We start from the raw sequence: 26,184 nt of genomic DNA, 5'->3' as shown, positions 1-26,184 counted from the left end.
GAAACTAAAGATAGCAGTGAGTGTTTAATGAGCGAATTGAGTTTGAGGAAGATGGAAAGAATACATTGAGGAGCCAGATAACAGCAAGAATAAACTGTACATTTTAGACATTAAAACGGAAAACGAAGTAAACGAGGATGGTTCATTGAACAAGTTTAAAAACATACTGCGAGATGAAGAACAAAAAGGTAGATAATATACTTTTTGAGTTTATTAAGAATACAGAAGAAGAATGAAAATCAAAAATTCGAAATTCGCAGTCAAATCAAGTGTCATTGTAAGACTCCTTTGAGAGAGTTAAGATTTTGATAGCTAAAAAATCGAAATATATGAGAAGATTTTGATAGCTAAAAAATCGAAATATATGAGGACTAAAACTAAACTGCTGCAAATGCGTTTAAGAACACTGAGTGGGAATTCCCCCATAGAACTGTCAAGATAAAGAAATTACCTAAGAACTGTGTTATATATAAACTTATTTTTTTTTCCGACAAGTAGTTAATCAATGATGGAAGAAAATTATGATGAATTGTGTTCCTAAAGGTAGAAAGAGTGGATGCTATTAGTAAAGTAGATTTCAGTTTACTCATAATTTTGACGTAACTTTAGTTGGGGTCTACTAGCATTCTAGTCGCCCCCCCCCCCCCCCCACAAATTTTAACATGCCAGAGACGCCCATGGTCGTAATACTGACCCTTGTGATACTCCAGAAGATACAGTATTATTCTTTGTCACATATGTTCTTCCTATTTCATTTGAACTGTAAATCGTATCTCAACTGCTTTGTTGCCGTCGACAGCCAGACACTAATGGGTTCACAAATTGGATTACACTTTATTCAGTTTAGTCCTTTTTTCATCGAATACACTAAAAATCATAAACAATAAGTTCTTGAATATCGGTAATTACTATTCACACTAACTTAGAGCTTAGCGGTACCGATATAAAAACAATCTAAGGCAGTACCATTTATACATGTTTCATGCAATTTGAAGTGTTTCACTCCAGTTGTTTTCTTCTTCTTCTTCAATCCGTAGACATTGCGTTGACTTATACAAATCTAAAAAAAAAGATGTTATCTAAACAATTTACAGGTGGTTACGTTTTGAATAAACCTGTTTATAACTCAATCCCAATCGTTGCACAAACGTTTCTTTCCCAGACGTTTGTTTCGTCCAAATTTAACATTGAATGTTTTATTGTAATGAAATGCAATGCAATGAGTTACTCGAACACACTTGGGGGCAGGGTGGCTCACTGGTAGATTCTCATCTCTGGTTCGTGGGACCCGTGAATTGATCTCCGGTAGGTTTGCTATTCGTCCCGGAATCGAGACCTCCAAAAATATTTTTCGGTACGCTTAAATGTCCCGGATTTCAGCGAAGAAGAAAGGAAGGGATTATTATAATTTGCTTTTTTCACAGAATTAGGTATATAAACTTCTGAGTATGACAATTCAAAAGTTGAAAAAAAAAAAACATGAATTTAATTAAGTCCGTGATTTAACTACTTTGATTTTGAATGAAGTATTCGTTTCATTGGCCCAGGGACAAAAGGTTTTAGGCCCTTCGCAGACTACGACACTTCGTGTGTCGAAGACGCGCGACCGGCTGTGTCGTCGCGTCGCTGATATTCGACACACACCCGCGACGCGACAAGACGCTAGATCTTACTTCACATGTCGCGGGAATGTGACACTTTTTTTTAAGCCAAAACAAGGAGACAATGCACTTTATATAGTTTGTAATATGCAATTTTAAAATTACGTAATACTAATCAATCTGTTATATTCTTTAACGACAAAGTGCAAGCACATCCATAGGAGTACGTATGTAGCCTGGAGTTGGCGGTCCCCTTGATCCGTGTACTAAATCTGGGGTCTAGTCAGTATATTGCTAAATCCGCCATTGACTACATGAGGTATTGAGCTCATCCGTGGCTAAGCGGTTAGCGTTTAGCCAAAGGCGCGGGAGACCCGGGTTCGATTCCCGGCGGGAGCTCATGTGGTTTGGATTCCACGTTAATCAGTAGGTCCATGTCTCATATAGCCTCGCTGCTGAACGGGACGTACAATCAATTTTACATGAAGTATTATCTTCATGCCTCACGGCCTCTCCTTATAAATTCCATTATGGAGTGTCACGAGGCATCAGCATTATGCCTAAGTACTTGTAAAACATTATTTTTCATATTTTCGTACAGTATACTTATTAAATGCACAGAATATATACAAAAATAACGAAATGTTATAAAATTACATATTGGCCTGGGGTATCGCAGTTTGTGAATGTGTAAAATATATTTGGGAATATCTGGTCATTTGTGCTATTTTTTAGTCTAATTTGAAATCGTCAAGTGAAGCGATAAACAGTGTAATTTTATGTTGCAATTTCCACCAAACAATTTATTGGCTTGGTATCGAATTTTGGAAAATGTAAGAAAGAACAAAATGGCAACATCGAATGTACTTACCGATACGATACTTCTCTTTCGATGGCATATCCATGAATCCACTATGGAATGCACAACACCATGCTGTCGTCTTTTCAATTTTGTTGCTATAGGAATCACTGCTGGAGTTCCGCATACTAGGTTGTGCCAGAATTTCTGCAATGAAATCGTCTGTATCGAAAGCTTCCATTGAGCTCATCTTTCAGAATAAATATCTGGTTGCTGAAAAGATAAATTGTGGCGCGTCTTCGACACACGAACTCGCGTAGTATGCGAAGGTCTTAGTTTGTGTCAGGTGGCAGGTTTCCGCGACAAGCCTGCGACAGTGTGACGCTTGTCGCGTAATGTGCGAAGAGCCTGCGCCACATCCATTGTAACAAATGGAAATTCATTACCCTGCTACAGCCTGCCACGAAAAAAAAAAAAAAAAAAAAAAGTCGCGCATCTTCGACACACGAAGTGACGTAGTTTGCGAAGGGCCTTACTGCTCAATCTTATTGTTATCTTTAGTTCTCTGTTTCAATCTACATCTTGCTTCTGAAATATTTTAATCAATATCCCTGACAGATATTTTTGGAAATTTTCCGCTGAGCATTCAAGAAGTAAAACATGTTTTAATTAATAAAACTGAACAGACAGCAATGGGAAAATGTTTTTTTAAATAGAAGCTTATGAGGTGGGGGGAACCTATTTTTTTTAATTATTTGCTACAGATTTCTTTTTCCTTTTTTTACGCAACAATGGTTATGCGTTTCTGTTACCCGTTCCCGAGAATTTTTTTTAAAAAAATGCTTACCAGGGGAGAGGGGAAATCATCTGCTTACGTTTGATTAACTAGGGAGGAGTAGCTCTACTATAATGACTAAAACATGTTATTACGTAATACTTGAACAACTCTATCTAATGGAAGAAAGTAAATTAGTATATACCACTTTTTTCATTTTAAGCATTTCAAAGGTTCTCGTAATTTAGTAGCGTCCCGGATTTTATTTTTGAAATATGGCAACCCTAATCACCGATCAAGCAAGTTCGTAGTGGACAACATTGTGTCCGCGGGTTTTCTCGTGGTACTCGCCTTTCCTTCCACCTTCTCATTCTACCAATTCTTCCATTATTATTATTATTATTATTATTATTATTATTATTATTATTATTATTATTATTATTATTATTATTATTATTATTATTATTCACTTGCTATATCCGTCTCCCTTAGCCTAAAGGACATGATTGTGGCCGTTAAACTGAAAGATTTCATTTCATTTTGAACACATTTCTTTCCACTAGTGATGACGTTTTCTTAATAACTTTTACCTTCTTTAAGTTTTGTTTGGTTATACCTTGATATTTTTGCAAAGCCAGAAACTTATGAAAGTTTTGCGCTCCGTATGTCCAAGATTGTTTCTATGTTACAGTATCGAGATGCATCGATGCAGAACTATCGAGATGCATTGTTGACAAAGCAAATGAGCCTGTTATCTTGCCTAAGTTTTCTGCTAGAAGATAGATGGGAATAATTTCTAAATATGGCACATTCATTTAACTTATCAATTACAATAAACGAACCTACATCGTCTACTGTTGTTCGTTGGCCCTGACTAGAGAGCGTATTTCTGTTTTGGCTAAATAAGTCTTATTTATATTTATATATATACACTCATGTCCAAAATTATTGTCGCATGTCTATAAATATATTGTTGTAGGAATATAATTTGACAACGAATTCGCCCGGTATTTCTTAGAACGTTAGTATGTGTATAATCGGCAAAGCCATGTATGTGGCAAATTTCATGTCAAAAGAACTGTAAATAAGAACAATAATACGAAAATAAAACTTTCTTATCCATTTAGCAACATTTTCTTTTACTCATTCTAATTTTCGTATTTATAATTCTTTTCCTATGAAATTTACCACAAGTACACATTTCCCGATTATACACATAATATCAGTATTAAAAGTACCCTGCAAAATCATTATGAAATTATATTCTTACAAGAAGACAGTTATAGATATGCGACAATGATTTTGGACATGAGTGTACATATGTATAGATTGCAATGCTCTAAGCCTGACAGTTTCGGAGATCTGGTGAATATCAAAAACATTATTATTCCTACTACTTCATCCCCCTTAGGGGCTATTTTGCAAAAGCCTGTTTTATCTGTAGCATACGGTACAAGAAGAACTTTTATACAAAATGTCAATGTTCTATGCATAATAGTTTCGGATGTAGGAGAACGAAAAAAAAAAAAAAAAAATCAGGTCCCCATATCCCTCATTAGAAGTCATATTTTGCTAAACTCCGTCTTGTTTAGGGTACGAGGAGAACATTTATATAAAATTTCAATATTCTACGCTAATAGTTCAAGAGATATGTTGTTCAGTGAGTCTGTCGATTTACTCTTTTATACATATATACTTTTTATAATTTAATTGTTGCACAGAAGTTTAGAGTTAAGTGTGTAAGTTACGTCAAGAAGAAACAACACCCAAAAGAAACTTACATTGTTAGCATACACAGAAGAATTGTTAAAGTTTCAGTTCTTTTATGAAGAGTATAATCACTTGTGTCCCATAGCAGTAACAAAATGCATGCTGCTCTGTTTATTCCAGGAATGGACGAATGAGGTGAAGAATCTTGAGAACAAACTGAAATTTGATGATGAGGAAATTCATTCTGAAGAAATAAGTATGCCCAGCGTTCGTTGCATTCAACCGAAAAAGGAAGGCGGGAAGAATCAGAAGGTGATCTTATTACTCCGTTATTATATCGCTAGATTATCTATGCAAAATACTCGGTTTTCTTATATACTTTCCAATTATTGCACACAAACATACAGCAATAAGATCAGTTTTGCTTAACGTAGTGTGCTATTCATTGTGTTAAATTATTCAACAGAGTAAAAGTATGTATTCTACCTAATAAATTTTAGATTGATTGTAGTTAATGTTTCTATTTCTGCATTGCTTGGTGATATAGTGTACAGTCATGTAGTATATAACATCATTTTGACAGTGTGTACACAAGTTCTGTACATAGGTCTGTAAAAGTTGTGTCTTGGTTACATTTGTTTGTTTATTTATAATCAAGTATTTCGGTTTTGTTTTTATATATAACATTTGAACGCGGAACACCGTACTCTAGTGGTTGGACTCTTCAGTGTCCACCCAGCGTCATGAGACAAACTGAGGAGTCACGTGAATAAAAGACGTGACGGCCACTAGGTCTAGAAAGCTCCCGATATTCTGACCACGCGTTCGTCGTTAGGCTGTACGTAGTTCAACCGATCGCTAACAGATGTCGTTGGAGCGGCTCATGCCCACAAGAAGGGCTAAAGGCGTTTTTATATATAACATTTGAACGCGGAACACCGTACTCTAGTGGTTGGACTCTTCAGTGTCCACCCAGCGTCATGAGACAAACTGAGGAGTCACGTGAATAAAAGACGTGACGGCCACTAGGTCTAGAAAGCTCCCGATATTCTGACCACGCGTTCGTCGTTAGGCTGTACGTAGTTCAACCGATCGCTAACAGATGTCGTTGGAGCGGCTCATGCCCACAAGAAGGGCTAAAGGCGTTTTTATATATAACATTTGAACGCGGAACACCGTACTCTAGTGGTTGGACTCTTCAGTGTCCACCCAGCGTCATGAGACAAACTGAGGAGTCACGTGAATAAAAGACGTGACGGCCACTAGGTCTAGAAAGCTCCCGATATTCTGACCACGCGTTCGTCGTTAGGCTGTACGTAGTTCAACCGATCGCTAACAGATGTCGTTGGAGCGGCTCATGCCCACAAGAAGGGCTAAAGGCGTTTTTATATATAACATTTGAACGCGGAACACCGTACTCTAGTGGTTGGACTCTTCAGTGTCCACCCAGCGTCATGAGACAAACTGAGGAGTCACGTGAATAAAAGACGTGACGGCCACTAGGTCTAGAAAGCTCCCGACACGCCGGTTAGCGATATTCTGACCACGCGTTCGTCGTTAGGCTGTACGTAGTTCAACCGATCGCTAACAGATGTCGTTGGAGCGGCTCATGCCCACAAGAAGGGCTAAAGGCGTTTTTTTATATAACATTTGAACGCGGAACACCGTACTCTAGTGGTTGGACTCTTCGGCGTCCACCCAGCTTCGTGAGGCAAACTGAGGTGTCACGTGAATAAAAGACGTGACGGCCACTAGGTCTAGAAAGCTCCCGATATTCTGACCACGCGTTCGTCGTTAGGCTGTACGTAGTTCAACCGATCGCTAACAGATGTCGTTGGAGCGGCTCATGCCCACAAGAAGGGCTAAAGGCGTTTTTATATATAACATTTGAACGCGGAACACCGTACTCTAGTGGTTGGACTCTTCAGTGTCCACCCAGCGTCATGAGACAAACTGAGGAGTCACGTGAATAAAAGACGTGACGGCCACTAGGTCTAGAAAGCTCCCGATATTCTGACCACGCGTTCGTCGTTAGGCTGTACGTAGTTCAACCGATCGCTAACAGATGTCGTTGGAGCGGCTCATGCCCACAAGAAGGGCTAAAGGCGTTTTTATATATAACATTTGAACGCGGAACACCGTACTCTAGTGGTTGGACTCTTCAGTGTCCACCCAGCGTCATGAGACAAACTGAGGAGTCACGTGAATAAAAGACGTGACGGCCACTAGGTCTAGAAAGCTCCCGATATTCTGACCACGCGTTCGTCGTTAGGCTGTACGTAGTTCAACCGATCGCTAACAGATGTCGTTGGAGCGGCTCATGCCCACAAGAAGGGCTAAAGGCGTTTTTATATATAACATTTGAACGCGGAACACCGTACTCTAGTGGTTGGACTCTTCAGTGTCCACCCAGCGTCATGAGACAAACTGAGGAGTCACGTGAATAAAAGACGTGACGGCCACTAGGTCTAGAAAGCTCCCGATATTCTGACCACGCGTTCGTCGTTAGGCTGTACGTAGTTCAACCGATCGCTAACAGATGTCGTTGGAGCGGCTCATGCCCACAAGAAGGGCTAAAGGCGTTTTTATATATAACATTTGAACGCGGAACACCGTACTCTAGTGGTTGGACTCTTCGGCGTCCACCCAGCTTCGTGAGGCAAACTGAGGTGTCACGTGAATAAAAGACGTGACGGCCACTAGGTCTAGAAAGCTCCCGATATTCTGACCACGCGTTCGTCGTTAGGCTGTACGTAGTTCAACCGATCGCTAACAGATGTCGTTGGAGCGGCTCATGCCCACAAGAAGGGCTAAAGGCGTTTTTATATATAACATTTGAACGCGGAACACCGTACTCTAGTGGTTGGACTCTTCAGTGTCCACCCAGCGTCATGAGACAAACTGAGGAGTCACGTGAATAAAAGACGTGACGGCCACTAGGTCTAGAAAGCTCCCGATATTCTGACCACGCGTTCGTCGTTAGGCTGTACGTAGTTCAACCGATCGCTAACAGATGTCGTTGGAGCGGCTCATGCCCACAAGAAGGGCTAAAGGCGTTTTTATATATAACATTTGAACGCGGAACACCGTACTCTAGTGGTTGGACTCTTCAGTGTCCACCCAGCGTCATGAGACAAACTGAGGAGTCACGTGAATAAAAGACGTGACGGCCACTAGGTCTAGAAAGCTCCCGACACGCCGGTTAGCGATATTCTGACCACGCGTTCGTCGTTAGGCTGTACGTAGTTCAACCGATCGCTAACAGATGTCGTTGGAGCGGCTCATGCCCACAAGAAGGGCTAAAGGCGTTTTTTTATATAACATTTGAACGCGGAACACCGTACTCTAGTGGTTGGACTCTTCGGCGTCCACCCAGCTTCGTGAGGCAAACTGAGGTGTCACGTGAATAAAAGACGTGACGGCCACTAGGTCTAGAAAGCTCCCGATATTCTGACCACGCGTTCGTCGTTAGGCTGTACGTAGTTCAACCGATCGCTAACAGATGTCGTTGGAGCGGCTCATGCCCACAAGAAGGGCTAAAGGCGTTTTTATATATAACATTTGAACGCGGAACACCGTACTCTAGTGGTTGGACTCTTCAGTGTCCACCCAGCGTCATGAGACAAACTGAGGAGTCACGTGAATAAAAGACGTGACGGCCACTAGGTCTAGAAAGCTCCCGATATTCTGACCACGCGTTCGTCGTTAGGCTGTACGTAGTTCAACCGATCGCTAACAGATGTCGTTGGAGCGGCTCATGCCCACAAGAAGGGCTAAAGGCGTTTTTATATATAACATTTGAACGCGGAACACCGTACTCTAGTGGTTGGACTCTTCAGTGTCCACCCAGCGTCATGAGACAAACTGAGGAGTCACGTGAATAAAAGACGTGACGGCCACTAGGTCTAGAAAGCTCCCGATATTCTGACCACGCGTTCGTCGTTAGGCTGTACGTAGTTCAACCGATCGCTAACAGATGTCGTTGGAGCGGCTCATGCCCACAAGAAGGGCTAAAGGCGTTTTTATATATAACATTTGAAGATTTCAGTTAATAGACTGAAATAGTAATGTCGTCATTTCCTCCTCGTTACCATGGTGATCGCCATGTTTTTTTTCTAAACAAATACATGAATCGAAAGGAATACTGTTAAGTCGGCTGTTAATAATCACAGACTGTTAATTAGACAATTGTATAATATTTGGAAGATAAAGTAAAGTTAGTAAGAAAAGGTACAGATTAAGAATATGGGGCCACTATTTAGAAAATTTACGAGTCAAATTCAGTAATTCATGATGTAACATCAAAGGAATCTTCTTCAGGGATCACATTTGTACGTAAAATCATAAGATAGAAATTGCATAAGAAACGCTAGCGTCATTACCACGTAATCCATAATGAACAGAAGCAATTATACGCAATGTAGAAACTGTAAGGTAGAGAATGACAAGCTGTCGGCACAATAAAACTAGAACAAAATACGATTTGTCTACAAGGAAAAATCACTGTCTACTTTGAAAATAATGTTAATTATATTGGCGCATTCAGATTTCTTACACCCACGCTTTAAAATATGAATGCATAGTTACAGTGGCTACAAAATAAACAAACAATCGAAACAAAAGAGGACACTAGGCTTGTAGCCATATTCGTGCTGAGAATTTTCAGTCTGGACCGATTTCTGATTGGTTAAGTTTTAAACACTAATGCTGTAGCCCTACACATGTGCAATGTAATGTGTGATACTGATGGTACTAAATAAAGATTTTCCAGAATTATTTAAGCTTAATATCCGATAATAAACAAGTTAAATATTCTGACACTTAATGTAACCTCTAAATGTATAGATAAATACACAAAATCTACTGTTTCAAAGGAAACATTTCACTTTCAACGCTTGTCATATTTTACCATATTATTTACCAAATTGTTGCTTTTCCTATCTTTTCGTAGTTTCATTCATTGGAAATCTTTTCTTACATATACAAGTTTTCCTTTTAATCTAATGTTTGCGGTCCAAAAGTTTATACGTCACTGTTTTCGCTTTGTACTTAGGTTCTTAGGCCATGTTGTTTAAAAAATAAAACTGCGATCACCATGGCAACGAGAAGGATGTAACGTTTACTAACCTTTTTAATATTTATATGTAGACAGTATTATTCGATATTTCGAATACATCATTCAGGGATCTTTCATCAGGAACAAACAGTAGCTGTTTTTTTTTTTTTTTTGTTTTGTTTTTTTTCCTTACATACTAAGCTCTAGCAACAATTACCGTGTATATTTCTGAACCCAAGAAAAGGTTTTTTGCCAGAATTTCTTGCTAAAAAATATGAAGCCATCTGGCTTTCGCGATATGTTATGTGAGACTGAAGGCGATCTTCTGTGGAAAGAAAACCAAGGTCACAGTGACATTGAAAATTCAATGGACCCTTTCAGTGAGGAAGACTAAGGGACGTCTGTATCCGATTTCATTTTTAGTGCAGTTTTATTGTTTTGAAAATATACCTAGTATGTGTAGTATCTTTTCTGTAATGTTGTTAGTAAATGAAGGCTTGTCTCGGATTAGGAAATATACGATGTAAGTAAATAATTTTTCATTACATTCATCAAGAAAAATAAATGTTTTTACGTACCTTGCGTCTTTTATTTGTTTCCGGTTATAGACTTTATTTTCTTTGTGAACATAATTTGCGTAAATAACATGAAAACCTTAACGCTTTATTCCATTATTTATTGACAAAAGATAAAGTATATGTACAGTAACCACTGCATGTTCAAATACAAATAACATTGTAGTATGGATGAATGCTCCAACATGGATAATATTGTGGTATTTATTTATTTATTTATTGAACAAATTCCCAGATACAGCATAATTGTGCCATTTTACACAGGGAAATGTCAACAAGCGGAAAAAAAGAAAAATAGAAAAAGAATTAAAAAAACAAACAACAACAATAACATCAATAGTATTAACAAAGAGTGCACAAGTAATATTATTTAGCCAGCACGCGTTTTATTGCTCTTTCAAACACCGGGTAGCTCGAAAAAATGTCCACCTCACTTGTTAGATTATTATAATAGTTGGTTACTCGGTGAAAAAGAGACCTCTGTATAATTGTCAACCTAGGGCGTGCAAGATGGAATAGGTGGGTATTCCGGGTTTTGCGGGAAGGGACATATAAGGATAGTTGTTGAATTAGGGTTTCTGATCTTAGGTTCCCATTTACAATCTTACGAAGAAACTTCAAATCAGAGTTCTTTCTGCATACTTCCGGCGTCTGGATATTAAGATATCGCAAAATTTCCTCCTTAGGTAATATTCGAAGTGCGGGAACACGAAAACGTACTATTGCAATAAATAAATTGAGAACAGACTCAAGTCTAGAGAGATGTGTAGGTGCGGCCATGGCCCATATGGGAGAGCAGTATTCGATCTTGGGTGCTATTAGAGTTTTATAGAATGTTCTTAATGATGCCACAGTACGTAGTTCAGTGAATCGGTAAAGAAGCCCCAGCATACGCATTGATTTCTTAACTATTGAGGAGATGTGGTAAGAGAACGAGAGTTTCGAATCAAAGATGACACCAAGATCATTATGACTGGCAGAATGTGTTATAGGGGAATCATTAATATGGTATTTGGAGGGCACAGGAGACTTTTTCAGAGTAATTGTAATAGCGTCACATTTCTTACTGTTAAGTTTCAATTGCCATATTTCACACCAGTCTACAAGATAATTTATGTCTTCCTGTAGGGCAATTGTGTCATGGAAACATGATATTTCTCTATATAATTTGCAATCGTCAGCAAAAAGCAAAAGGCCACTAGGATTAACTGATAGGTGAGAGTAGAGATCATCTATATACAGGACAAATAGCAGGGGCCCTAGTACGCTTCCCTGAGGCACCCCCAAGATCACAGGTTGAGGGTTAGAAGTCGCCCCTGAAATAACAACTTTCTGTTTACGGCCCTTTAGATAGCTGGTAATTAAAGAGAGAAATTTACCATGTACATTAAACCTATTGGAAAGCTTGTGGAGAAGAATAATGTGACTGACAGAATCAAAGGCCTTTGAGAGATCAAAATAAATGACATCTAATTGAGTATTGTTATTTATACATTGAACTGCACAGGAAAGAAGAGTACTTAAGTTTGTGAGACGAGCTTTTCGGTAGAAAACCATGCTGAGAGGTGTGAATGTAAGGCGACGTGAATTTGAGAAGCCTGTCTTTGATTATTTTTTCGCAGATAATAGATATTACAGAAAGAAGAGATATTGGCCTATAGGAGGATACTTGATCTTTAAGTCCTGATTTATATATTGGCGTCACATGAGCTAGTTTCCAGTTGGTGGTATGGTTAGAATTGCATTTTAATCAATTTAATATCATAAGATCCTTCGTACGCGAAAGGTTGATGCTTATGCCAAGTTTTATTTTAATTGGTTTATTAGTTATTGTGTAATGCGATCAGACAGAAACTCATATTCGCTTTTCATAATAGATAAAAGTTAAAATGGCAAAATACAATTTTGGATATTTCTATATCTTTGTTTAGCTTTACCTTCAAATATAGCACAATTTTCTTTATAATATACCTTCACTTTGACATTAATTTTCGTAGAGCAAACTTATTTCTCGTACATCATATCCTCAGTGCATGCGAATTCGGACTGGATTGAAATCGAGCTCAGATCTCCGACTTATCGTGCCGGCTCTCTAACCACTACGCTACACAGTGCCTTTATGGTATGAATGAACTGTCATAATGTAGGTGTTCAATAAGATAGACATGGTTTGTCCAAACACAACAGGACTTGTGGAACAATCTATGTAATCTAACTGGCTGAAAACCGACTTCAAGAGTAAAACTACGTGGATGTTCGGAAGGCGTAGTAGTAAGTGGACCGGTCGATAAGCAAGAGATATGAAAAATATTTAAGTTTTATGTCCCACGGCTATGTCGGCTAGGCTAAAGAAGACGGTGATGATGAGAAATGAATGAAGGAAGTGGGAGGAAACGGGTGAATTCCGAGGAAACCCACACACATAGTGTTTGTCCACCACAAAGTTCACTTGGCGCGAGCTGGGATCGAACCAAGGACTCTATGCATCAGAGGTCAGAGGTGAACACTCTGCCACTGAGCCACCGCGGCCCCTAATCCAGAGATTTGAGTTATATTTCCGGGTTAGTCTCTATTTTTCGCTCTTTGAATTTAATCAAGTGCCAGAAAGAGTGCCAGTTTTCGGCATCTTATTGTTAAATTACAAGAAATAGGAAAATAATTAAACATGTAAATGGATTATGAGTTACAATATTTTCTTACTTTTTCTTTTTCTTTTTTGAAATCTTAGAACTGTTTATCTTATTTCAAATCATATTGTATACTTTGATACAGTTTGTTATTGACAAAAACTGGTTCAGCAACCTGTTAAAACAATACCCATAACATTAGTTGACTCTTTTAACAATCATCTAACTTAAAAGACCATATTTACATGTATTATTTAATGTTTTGTAGAATAAATCAGAAAATGAGAAGAAATCCGAGCGTATCCGTTCGTTTGATTACGCTGCTTGGGATAAGTACGACGCCGATAGAGAATGTCTGAAAATGGATTTAGAAGAACAGCAGAAGAAAGAAGAAGCTGAGAGAAATAATAAACAGAAGGGGAAGCAGCTAAAGAATAAAAAGACAGTGAAAAAGGGAGAAATGCAAGAACTTATGCAAAGGATGAGTAAGTATACCATCAACGGTATCTTTCTAGGTCGGAAACTATCAACTGTATAATGCAGGAATTTCTACCACTATGTTGCCACAAGCAAACTTACATTCTGTTGATTCTAAAGCTAGTATGGTAGTGATAGTATCAGTTTGTATGCGTTTATTTATAAGGGAACCAACGTTGTACTTCGTTCGTAGAAATTTTTGAACAGAAGCACACATTCTTCGCACGGAAACAGATCGGAACCAATATGTTTGCTACTGACGCCCCCATTACACCAAAATCATTCATTCACAGAAAGAGATAAGATTATTAAGAAATATGGAGGAGTAAAATTTATCCTACTTTCAGGATACTCGATACTCCTCGTTGATTCAAATTCAAATTCGTTCTGCAAATCCCTCGTAAGTTCCTTTAGTGACCTTTCGAGACCTATTCAAATCTCTTTCTTGCACCCAAAAATAATAGATTCACTGCATTCCATCCAAATCTTCAGGCATCCTTTCACCGAAATAACTTCCGTAACTTTATATTAAGTCACGTTCACCAAAGCCAAGACTTCCTTAAATCGCTTTCTCACACCCGAAAATGGTATTGTCCATTCCATGAAAGTAGTTTGCCTTTACAATTTCCTTCCTAACACGTGCGTTAAAAGTATTATAAAAAAATCTCTGAAATCTGTAGAAAAGTAAACCCATATATTCATTCACTTATAATCTGCGACACCATTGGGCCTAAGAAATTTAAATTTTGAGCAAATGTTCTCCTTATCTCCGGACTATAAATAAGAAAATATTCCATAAGTCAACATCTCAGGACTGACGGACTATGAGACGGAAGATGTTTCCTCGTCCATCATCAGATCTCTGAATCCATTAGGTCTAGAAACTTGAAATTTTGTAAGAATCACTTTGTTGGAGCCATACTGGAACAAAATAAGTTTTTGTGAAATTCTATCCCTAAGCGGGGAAATATTATAATTTTATTAATCAAATGGGAAAACTTTAGTTTTTAAAAAGCAGCATAATACAACAATCTAAGCATGAACCAAGGCCTGTTTTGGCAAGTTCATGTAACGGAGAGGAAAGGTACTGTAGAGTTGGAAAGAGTTTGTAAACACATACATCTCTCCAAAGAGGCCAACAGGCCATAGCCAAAATATTATTGAACTGAAAGTGTGTACGTGTATTGCAGTACAAGTTAAAAATAGTTGTGATCCACTAAAGGGTCAGAAAACGGACTACCTAGGTATATAAGCAGAAGTTTTCACAACGGGATTTTTCTGCTTCTGGTTCTTGAACAGGACGAGTCCCAGCATTGAAACCAGCCTTAATGTTGCACTTTGAAAAGCGAGAATAGGTCTTCGAGTATTATTGGTCAGTAAAGATGGTTAATTGCAATGTTTTACCTTCTCTTACAATGAAAATCTTCGATTACCAATCACAGGATACTGATTTAAGGCACCTATTACTTATATTTAAATGTATTATTGACACGTCAAGATGTTATCTTTCGTTTAGGGAAATTTGCATATTAATTTAATATGTACTAGCTACTCCCCAATAAATTACAGTTCCTGTTTTTGATTCAGTAATTTCTTTTAGTAATTTTTGTAATGCAAATTTAGAGCAAATAAAAGAAGAATAATAAATTGTAATTAAATGTTGTAATATTTACTTCTTTAATGTGTTTCTCTCGACGAAGCTGCTGATGATGGTGTCCCATGTCTTGTCGTGGTTTCCCTGTCCAAATTTAACGTTCGATTTTCAGTTCTGATGAAAACAAAATGAAATTTGTTGCTTTTAATTAGTGAAAAACTTCAGTTTCCTTGATTTTATGATTTAAAGTTTGAAGGTACCTCAACAGCCCCGAAGAAAAAGGATCATCCCCTTAATGTCTCTCAAATGTTCTTTGATCTTTGTGAAAGTGTTTCTCTAATCAGTTCTGAATTGGTTTGTAAACTCCAGATATTAATAAATTATACTTAAAATACTTTTTTTGTAAACTGAAAGTGACTTATTAGTGTTGTTGGAAAAATGAAATGAAATTCTTAAGTTTTACGTCCCACGATTATGCCGGTTAGGCTAAAGGAGACGGTAATGATGAGTGAAATGGTGGAATGAAGAAAGTGGGAGGAAACAGGAGAACCCCGAGAAAACCCACGAGCACGGTGTTTGTCCACCACAAAGTCCACACGGCGCGAGCTGGGATCGAACCAGGGACCCCAAGCACCTTGACCGCAAAGTTGTAACCTGCTTTTCTGGCTATTTTTTGTAGTCATTGATCTCAAAGTTAGGATGTAAATAAATATAAGTAGTACAATAACATACAAAGGGTGAAAAATGATTCACTGGACCGTGACTCGAACCCGGGATCTCTGGCATACCGTGCCGATGTGTTAACCACTACACCACGCAGTCCGCCTCCCAGAACAGTTAAACACCCTTCTACTCCTGTAGTTGGTGCTCTCCACCCACTGGGTCCCGTTCCAGTCAATCACTTTTTCACTCTTTGTATGTTATTGAATTCGCACCTAGAGAGGGTTTGTTGTGTAAAAATAAGCTTAAATTGATCGTTTCCTGCTTTCATTAATATACAGGCTGTCTCAAAAGTCTCCTGACATAGGATAACTGTTATTAACAGAGTTACAATAAAATATAAGAAGAAAAAGCGTCTCCAAATACAATGTTTTCAATCTGAGTGAATGAGTTTTTTCAGTTTCATTTAACATTGGGCGCATAAAGAGTGTACAGTCCAAACGACTCGTCCGATTTAAAAAAATTCTTTCACTTTAGATTGAAAATGTCATATTTGGAGACGGTTTCCCCGCTTACATTTTGTTGCAGCTCTGATAATAACTGAGTTACCCTGTCAGGGGAGTTTTGAGACACCCTGCGTAAATAGTCCAAATTTACGGTCATTTTCTCGTGATCTCATGAACGCGTATGTTTATAAATAATCCCATTGAATTTCCCGGCCTCAGATTTTAGTATAAAAAGCGCAATTCGAAATTTAGCCAAGCGTGTACACTTTACCATCAGCATGAACGGTAGAAACTTACACAGAAAACAAGACACCTTGATAAGAGATGAAATACTATCAGCAGCAGCTCCATCGAACACTTATTATCAGAAACATAGCAAGAAGTAAATATTACAACATGTATCATTTATTATTCTTCATTTATTTGTTCTAAATTTGGAGTACATAAATTACGAAAAATTTTATTTGAATCAATAATGGAAACTGTAGTTTTTGGAAAGCAAATAGTGTATTTATCAAAAATCGAATATTTATCGAGTTACAAAGAAAAGTTACATGGCCACGGATACATGTATTAGGCCAAAGGAGACGAATAGTTATCTAAAGTGAATGATTATGAAAAATAGGTGGAATGATAAATGGGAGAATTCCAAGAAAACCTCACGGATACGACGCTGTCTATCTCAAATTCTTGTCACGTTTGTTGACTGAGTTCGCCTGTTTTTAGTTCACAATTAATGTGCTTTGGTTAATGCATTGTTTCATTCGAATTCCGAATTTAGCAAGAGTCAATAAATGTGAAGATTTTCCCATCTATGATCTACGAAATACAGTGTTGCATATCGTAAGAAGATTTAATTGACTACAAGTTTTTCTACCATCATTTCGTGTATTTTCATGGAACAAGATCTGTCTAAGAGAAAAAGAGCTTGAAGTTAAGTTATCAGCTGATTAAAAGCTCTTCAAAATCTGCAGTGTATATGCATTAAACGCTCATCTAAATATTTCGTATAGTCATGATTCTTAAAGGGGTGTTAATGTATGTTCATCCAAAGAGGAATCAATACGGGAAGAAATAAATCTATTATAATAATTATCAGTTTTCATTGTCATCCATGTGTGTTGGAAGTCAGTAAAATCTGAGGTGTCTAAGAATCTGAGGTATCTGACGTAAGCCATTTTATCATTTCGCTTATAAAGACTTTCATTCTATTTAATTATATTAAGATGTCTGATTATTTTTATTATTATTATTATTTTATTATGTTTCAGTGTAATGTTTTATATGTACAGGAAATTGTTATTGGATTTATATATGTTATTTCCTGATGAATAAATAAATAAATATTATTTACAATAGTTCTCTCTCAACTGTAAGTAAATTATCTACTCAACCAGGAAAGAGGGAAGGACATGATCGAGTAGTACCTCAGAATGAAAGAATTGTAAATTATTAACGTGTATCTCATTCTTGCAGGATTGTTTTTCACATGTTTCTTATTGTTTTAGGACTTTTTTTTAACGTTTTGTGTATTGTATTGTTTGTTATTAGTTTTAACTACTCAGTGTTATTTCTATTACTTTTTGTTGTAAGGCAATTGTAATGAGGCTGAGAGGGAAGTGTTTGCTAACCAGGAAAGGGAGAAAGGAAACGAGTATTTCAGAGCTGGGGAATACGAAGAAGCGGCTCGCTACTACACTCGCAGTATTACCATACATCCGACAGCAGCTGCCTACAATAACAGAGCACAGACGTGTACGTACATGCAAAAATTTAAATTTTTATATATAATGCAGGGTTGTCAATTTAACGGAACTGAAAATGTTTTGGGTCCCGATGCGGAGTCTAAACGTTTTAATTCGGGAAGAGAACCGAAATACATTTTGATATTATTTGGAAGTTGTTGGTTAAAGATTGTTACAAGCCGCAAATGATGTTGAGGAATTGTGAAATGGTAAGTCGAGAAAGTCACCTACAGCGGTTGTTACAAAAATTATTTCTCTTTTCTCTGTAATTTCACTTCCACTTAACATCGTTTTCGATTTCAGAACCGAACCCGATTTTCTCAGAAAATTGGTTTTGGCACCGAATCTAAAACTGTTTTTATCAGAAGATCTGTTTAAATTCCGCGACAGTAATCTTTTTCTGGAGAATCGATTCCAGTGGAACCTGTTTACGTCTATCAGTTCCCTTACCATTAACAATCCTGACATAATGCCAGTAGGAATCAATGTTGAAATCATAGAAGAGGTTTGATCGCTGGACTGACAGGGACTCGAATTCGGTTGCGTCACTAGTAACTTAATTAGTTGAACATCCACTTATAAGTTGGAGATCGGGTTCGTCTTCCCGCCAGTCCAGTGATATTTCTGTTATTCCAATAAGTGCATGTATACTTTCAGTACTCATCTGTATGTTCCTTATTCACAGATTTATTGGGAATTGTTATCTGTGATGTATTTCAAGGAAAACTCGTTTCTCATCCTCTGGCAGCGACAATTTGCACCTTTACATGCTCCTATTTCTTATTCCAAATATTTCATAGCTAACCCTTAAAAATACATTTTCCTATCAAATCTGAAAAGTAAATAGATACGTGAATACACTTGAAACAAAAGAAAACGCGTAGTGTTTAAAGAAGCATAATACTGTACCTAAGTAACAAAACATTGGATATTTATCAATGAATGCACCCTATCTGGGCACATGAGAGGATAATTCAAATTAACAAAAAAATGGCTATTTACCAATAAATCCTCCCTTGAGAAGCCTAAATATTTTCCGTACATTTCGGAACTCCAAGCTAATTCCGTCTTCAGTGGCAAGGTAACAAGGATAAAAATGGATAGGAGATAAAAGGTGTAAAACAAGGAATACATACCACTAAATAAATGTAACGAAAGAATATACATATAATATAAAACAGGTTAATGTAATAGGTTCAGCAAAAACAAAGAAACAACGGGAGATTAAAGAATCATTCTTTATTCTTAAATACTGTATAAACCGTCTTTAAATCTGCATGTTGGCAAGACTGATAGAATCTGGTTACCTATCTTTGATGCTTATTTTGAATCTGGCAATAGTGACGTAACATAGACATCGCGCCTCCTTCGATTCAGCTCACTCTTTTGCGCTGTGTTCTGCTCGTGACATTTCAGTATCCATTCTTTACGTTACATTTATTTAGTGGTACAGTATGTGTTCCTTTTATCTCCTATCCGTTTTTATCCTCGTTACCTTGCCAGTGAAGACGGAAGTATCTTGGCGTTCCGAAACGTATAGAAAATAATATTTAGGCTTCCTAAAGGAGGATTTATTGGTAAGTAACCAATTTTTTGTTAATTTAAATTATCCTCTCATGCGTCCATATAATTTTAAAACTTAAAATCTACTCAACCTCATTAGTTCCATGGTGACTGATAAGCTAGCTTATTAACCACAGATTAGTACTTTTATTATTCAGTTACTTTTATTAATAACATTATTTAGCTTAACTACATAAACCATTTGTACACAATAAAACAATTATTTACAGAACTTATTAATTAATCCACATTGAAGTTTCACTTAATTAAATGCATCAGTTAAAATTAAAGAGGAACGATGGATGCAGTGAATATATAATCTATCATTTGCTTTTACTTTTTCTGTTTTGTTTATAAATATATATAATCAAATATCATACTTGCCAATTCACAAGTAGATTTTATTTGTATATGATGATTTTTATGTATAGGGATTTCTTGTAATCAAGTTCGTATTATAATCATTAATAAATAGTATATGTAATTTTAACAAGATAAACTAAAAAAAAATAATTTTTTCGATTTTTTCTCTACTTTTTTTTCTAATGCAATACCCTTCAAACATATTTTTTCTATTGGCGACGGAAACCGATGCAGAATCTGAGTTGAGTTTCAAATTACACAGATCCTTAGCACTACGTAGACATTGCATGTTCCTGTGGATTCCTGTTAACTTTAGAGGCCCATACCTCCCTGACGCTGGGAATCCATCTGCATCTTAATTAGGACTGCCTCTTTCAGGATATGTGTCGCATTCAAAGGAGGAAAGTGTTACTTATTGGTCTGTCGTTTTATTTCCTTCCTTTACGAGCTGATGAAATGACGTGAATGATTTAACAAATACTTTGACTGACTTAGTACAGCAAAGATAAAAAAGTTTTCAGAATTTGAATAAGTTAAGTGAATCCTAATAAAGCCTTTTACATTTCTGAATTTTAGTAATAATTTATGTAGGTAATTGAGGATCTAATCCGGATTGCTGCACAATATTGAAGAATGACCTAAATAAATAAGCGCCAGGTTACGTTGTCTCAAATGATCAATATAGATTCATCAGTATATTCTTATACAGTATAATATTGTGGCTCCGCGTGGCGTAGTCGATAACGCTCTCGCCTTTAGTGCGAGCGGTCCCAGGTTCGATTCCCGGTGGGGGCACTCGGTTAAAAAGTGTAACAGCTTTTTCAGGTCAGTCATCTTGAGTGAGGTTTTTCCTGGATTTCCCTCATTGATACCAGGCAAATGCCGGGATGGTATCAATGGTGCCATGGTTCGCCGAGGGACGTCATCCCTCATATATGTGATGAGCAAAATGGCCATCCATACCGACAGCCCAGAAATCGAATTCCTAATTCCTAATTCCTTATATAACATTCTTGTCCCTAAAGCTACACAAGCTATAATGACAAATAACATCTTTCATTGAGTACCGTAATACTTTAATAATTTAACATTCATCAAGCTAATGTTGTTGCTGTTGGAGAACAGGAACCAATCTTTGAAGCTCTATTATATGTCAAAGTATTCAACACATCAAGATAATACAGGATGTATCTAAAAGAACTTTACAACTTTAAAAACTTATACTGATATCTTTATTTAGCTTGTTTTGTTGTCATTTTGCAGCAAAATACATCAAGATTATTATTATTATTATTATTATTATTATTATTATTATTATTATTATTATTATTATTATTATTTTAAACCTTATACCTAAAGAGGTTCAATGTGGCTTCCATTGGTGATACGCTACACATCCCATCTGAAGTCGATTTCTTGCTAAACCTGCTGCAGCATTTCAAGTGTGACTTGTTCAATTGCGAGGTAGATCCTAGCTCTGAGCTTTGGTACATGAGCTAGTAAGGGTGGAACAAACATAGTATCCTTGATGAACCCCCCGAAAGAAGAAATCAAGAGGTATCAGGTTCGGCGAACATGGGGGCCATACAATTGGCTCATCTCGGCCGATCTATTTATCTAGACTAGTAAATGCAGCCATCTTTGCTTCAACTGCCGCTAGCGCTTGCGGTGGTTTGTTTCTGAACTAGTGTACTACGTGAGTCAAAACTTCATGTATTTTGCTACAAAATGACACCAAATTTGTGTCTGTAACATAAATGAATAAATCAATATGAGTTTTCAAAGTTGTAAAGTTCTTTTTGATACACCCTGTATATAAATTATACATTTCTCCACAATATATCCACTACCTCAAAGCTATACAGGATTCTTATACTGTTCCATTTCCTATGAAAACACTTTCAAATAACTATAAACAATCCATGTCTCTTGAACTCCAGGTTCCACCTCTATTATAACAAATGCATCTTTCGCCTAATAAAATTATTAAGTGGAAGTCACTTTTCATCCTCAACACTAGCAAACATTTATCCTTATAATTGTGTATGGCAAGTAATGATTCCTAATTTCCATTGATAGATATAAAACTGAAGAAATATGGACCAGCTTTACTTGATTGCAACCAAGTTTTACGAACAGAACCTGATAATGTGAAAGCTTTACTTCGAAGAGCGGTGGCATACCAACAGAAGAGTCAATTTACACAGGTAACATTTACATTTTTAGGTTATTTCTATCTACTCTAGTTGATACGAGAGACGTCCAAGTTTTAACCGGAATTTGTTGTTTTCGGTTACATAGAGGACACAACATGGGAATCAATTACTGTTCGTTGTCAGGGTACTCCCCATGTACACACACACGCAGGTGATTGATTATCTTTGCAAGGAAGCGCTCGCCTTCTCTCTGAAATCGCTGCAGGTGCTGAGACGAGACGTTTTCCCTACACTGCTTCTGGTCGAAAGTTATCATTTTTGGGACTTATCTGGGCGATCTGGCTATGATTTTCCGGAAGTGCAGGTATTCGTGGATGATCCTTTCCACATTTCCCACTCTGATGTTTGTTTTCGCACTCAAACCTCTGACACGCATGCGTCAATTACTCAGAATGAGCTGCTTCACCTATCCAATGTTGATTTCGTTGACTGCAGTAGCTCAGCGTGGAGTACGGGCCACGTTGAGAATGGATTCTCTTCTTGCCTTGAATTTTGAACACCACTCGACACTTGCGACTGAGAAAGAGTTTCTTCGCCATATTGGGAACTTAACCTTCGAAAGATTTCAGCTGATTTCGGGCCTTCCTTTAGGAGGAACTTGATGATGCAGCGCTGCTCCACCAGGGTCGCCAGCTTCACACTGCCAGGCTTCTTACTATCGTCCATTGCTGCGCTCTGAGACTCTATCTTCTAAACGGCTCGTTGTTGCAGAAAAATGTCAGGACTACCCTATCACTAGTTGGAACACTGATGCCAAGCTGCGCTCAGCAGCATCTGGTAAACAAGAAATACCGGTTTTAAATTGAACGTCCCTCGTATATTACTGGTATCAGCATATTTACGGAGCGTGATACAGCAGCACACCAAACTTTTATCTGGCACCAATTCGTAGACAAGATTTTCCTTTTATGAATCTGTAGTCAGCTAGCACTAGGACTACTTCTGTAGTCTGTAAATGACAAGCGAAATTCACTTGACCGTTTTCTTATTATAGATATGGAGATTACGCCTGGGAATGGATGTCTCGAGACTGATGTACACATCACTTACCAACATTGTACAATACCTCCCTTTCTTCCCTTCCTTCAAGTGGTTCATCAGCCGTTCAAATGATTTATTGAAGTAATAAATTGAGACTTATGTCTTTCTATTGTTAACCAAGTATAATAGAGTTTTTTTTTTTGGGGGGGGGGGGGACGAAACTACCATTATGTGAGTTCGCGAACAAATGGGAAAATTCCTTAACAGTTACATATCGATGATGATGACAGGGAGTCATCGTAACATATACAATCAAATTAACAAGATGAGTGCTTAAGCCGATTTCAAAAGGTTAGTGTTTCATTCTAATGAAAGTTGGTGACTTTCTTCACTATGTTCGATTGTATGTTGATTGCGGGCACGACGGAGAGCAAAATTAAGGAAAATGGAAATTTTTCATGATTTTTTTAAAAAATTCCTTTACATTTTCATTGGTACCCATTTGCTCCGAGCGAATATTATTCGAAAAGTTTCATTACGAGTAAAACGAACTATGATTTGTGTTCCTTATGTAGTATGAAACGAATATGTTTATTTCACGCATTTTATGCAGATATATATATATATATATATATATATATATATATATATATATATATATATATATATATACATCAAAGTCCGTCGCAAATACAATTCTTTATTTCCGAAAAGGTAGATACTATTGAGCTGATACTTGAGTATGATATTCTATGTCAATCAGTGCTTTTTGAGATTACTTGATGCAGAGATGAATTGTATGGGAACTTCTGAAATTCAAGTAGAGAAATTTCAGTGAGTTTTCTCGCTGTTACGTATTCTACATAGTATGTGATACCGATGAACAGGTATCGACGTTTGAAAACATGTTTAATTATTTAAAAAAGCAAGGTATTATTTGTTCTTCTGGCGCAGTCACATTGGAGTCTACGGCTGCTTAGATAAACTTAAGGAAAATCACAAGAAAAGTAGCCATTCTCCAGAGATTATAAAGTTTTAGAAAAGAGTGCGGACAACAAAGCATTAGCCTGGAGCCCCAATTTCATCTCCCCATGAATTTGCCCGAACTTGAGTGCAAGCGATAGGTTCCGATGCGTAGAACACGCCTGTGAAGGAACCAGAGTGGTCAGATGCACAGTTCCTGCGTTATCGCGTTTCTAGGTGTGGGATGCCACGAGATGACGCCAGTATCGAAACGTAGCTGCAAAATCGCCTCTTTTTTCACGCCCCGAGGTAAGTGTGAAGCTAACACGCTATAGTGGTCACATACATCACTCTGTATCGTATTAAACTCGTTGATCAAGCTCGTTGTTTCTATCTTTTCTTCTCTCAACTGATTGTAGGATATTGTTCACACGTGGCCATCATTATTTGATACTTCTCTTATGGCCACAACCATGAGTTTGTTGTGCTCGGTCATTGATTATCCAACGTTTCTCTTCGCATTGAAAATGCTTCTGATGATGAGGATGTTTCTGATTGAGTTTCATAAACTAAAGTGCCGCGTCGATCTTAGCTTCGATGCTGGCGCCATCTCGTGTCATCCCACACCTTTGGGAAGCGATATCTGAGGAACGATGCACCTGACCACTCTGGTTCCTTCACAGCCGTGTTCTACGCATCGAAAGCTATTGATTGCAATCACGTTCGGGCAAATTTATGAGGAGATGAAATTGGGGCTAAACTTGGTCGCACTCTTTTGTTACAGTCAGCACATTGACTTGCAAGTGAGTTGTGTTTCGCATTGTTAAATTACGGTAGACGTCCAGACTTTGGAGACTTAATATTGAAACTGCACATGGTAGTAGATTTCTACAACTTCCGGTTTTAGTAGAGAGTTAAAGGTGAATATGGAGCCTATCCTTGGAATCCAAATCTATCTGAAGATACCGCGCCTTGCTGTTTATTATCGTTTTTATTCTATAATGATGAACATTCGAAACGGAAATGATTGATTTCTACCACTTCTGGTTTGAATAGAGGGAGCGAATAGAACACCTCTTATTGAGACACAGTCATATCAAAACACCACTTCTCACTATCTGTTATTGTCTTCGGCTTATTGCAACGAATGACAAAACCGGAAATCGTAAATTTTTATCACTTACGGTTTGAAAATAAAAATAGATGGATAGGAGTGGAGTGGAGGTATCCTTCGGATGTCGAAAAAAATGTTTTTTACCATTTTTGTTGTATGAAGATCAATATTGAAGTTGGAAATCGTACTAGATTTGAATCATTTCCGGTTTTGGTAGATAGATAAGGATGGAGGTGAAACATATTCTCGGGATACTGAATCCATTTCAAACAGCCATTGTCGCTATCTAGTACCGTTTATCCTCAATGATCAATATTGAAACCACTTTCAGTTTAAATAGAAGGTCAAGACAGAAGACGGAACCTATTTTTCGGATCAAAAAGGCTTTTCTTGCTATCTGTCATTATTTTCGCTCTGATACCTGTCGACAGTTTGACAAATAGACAGATGGACTTAGCCATCTTGTAAGAATTCTCATACTTATGCGTGAAAGAGTTTGGAAGTTAAAAAAATGATTGTAAAAAGGTAAAAAGAATTTATGTTTAAATGTCACCTTACATGTTTTAATATACATTTATTATTCAGTTAATTTGTTTTCAAGGCCCTCGCTGACTTTGAAAGAGTTCTGGAACTAGACCCGAATAACAAAATAGCGCAAAGTTCAATAAGCGAGCTTCGTAAGAAATGTGATATTGAAGAAGATCCAACGAAAAAGAAAAGGTAAGTTTGTAATGTTCAAAAAACACAATTTCCAATATCTTGTTTACTACTCAGAAATAAAACACAAAAAAGTAGGTGAATTTTGGTAAGATGAAGCAACAAATGCATCTACTACTATTTCCTCTTTCATCTTCAGATC

At 37.3% G+C, this 26,184-nt stretch overlaps 1 protein-coding gene across 2 annotated transcripts in view; it reads left to right on the top strand.

The window, feature by feature from the left end:
* LOC145678902 (uncharacterized) overlaps positions 1–26,184 on the top strand; it is a 79,413-nt gene that overhangs the window by 27,457 nt on the left and 25,772 nt on the right. For both annotated transcript variants that reach the window (XM_081749508.1, XM_081749509.1), the window contains 5 exons: positions 5,066–5,197; positions 13,412–13,628; positions 17,974–18,135; positions 22,131–22,258; positions 25,927–26,045. In XM_081749508.1, the coding sequence (XP_081605634.1) occupies positions 5,066–5,197; positions 13,412–13,628; positions 17,974–18,135; positions 22,131–22,258; positions 25,927–26,045 (758 nt within the window). The remainder of the gene's footprint in view (positions 1–5,065; positions 5,198–13,411; positions 13,629–17,973; positions 18,136–22,130; positions 22,259–25,926; positions 26,046–26,184) is intronic.

The sequence above is a fragment of the Thermobia domestica genome, chromosome 2 (assembly GCF_964235325.1).
Source record: "Thermobia domestica chromosome 2, izTheDome1.hap1.1, whole genome shotgun sequence".
Taxonomy (NCBI): Eukaryota; Metazoa; Arthropoda; class Insecta; order Zygentoma; family Lepismatidae; genus Thermobia; species Thermobia domestica.
Note: the sequence above shows the minus strand (reverse complement) of the source record. Positions and strands in the feature narration are given on the sequence as shown.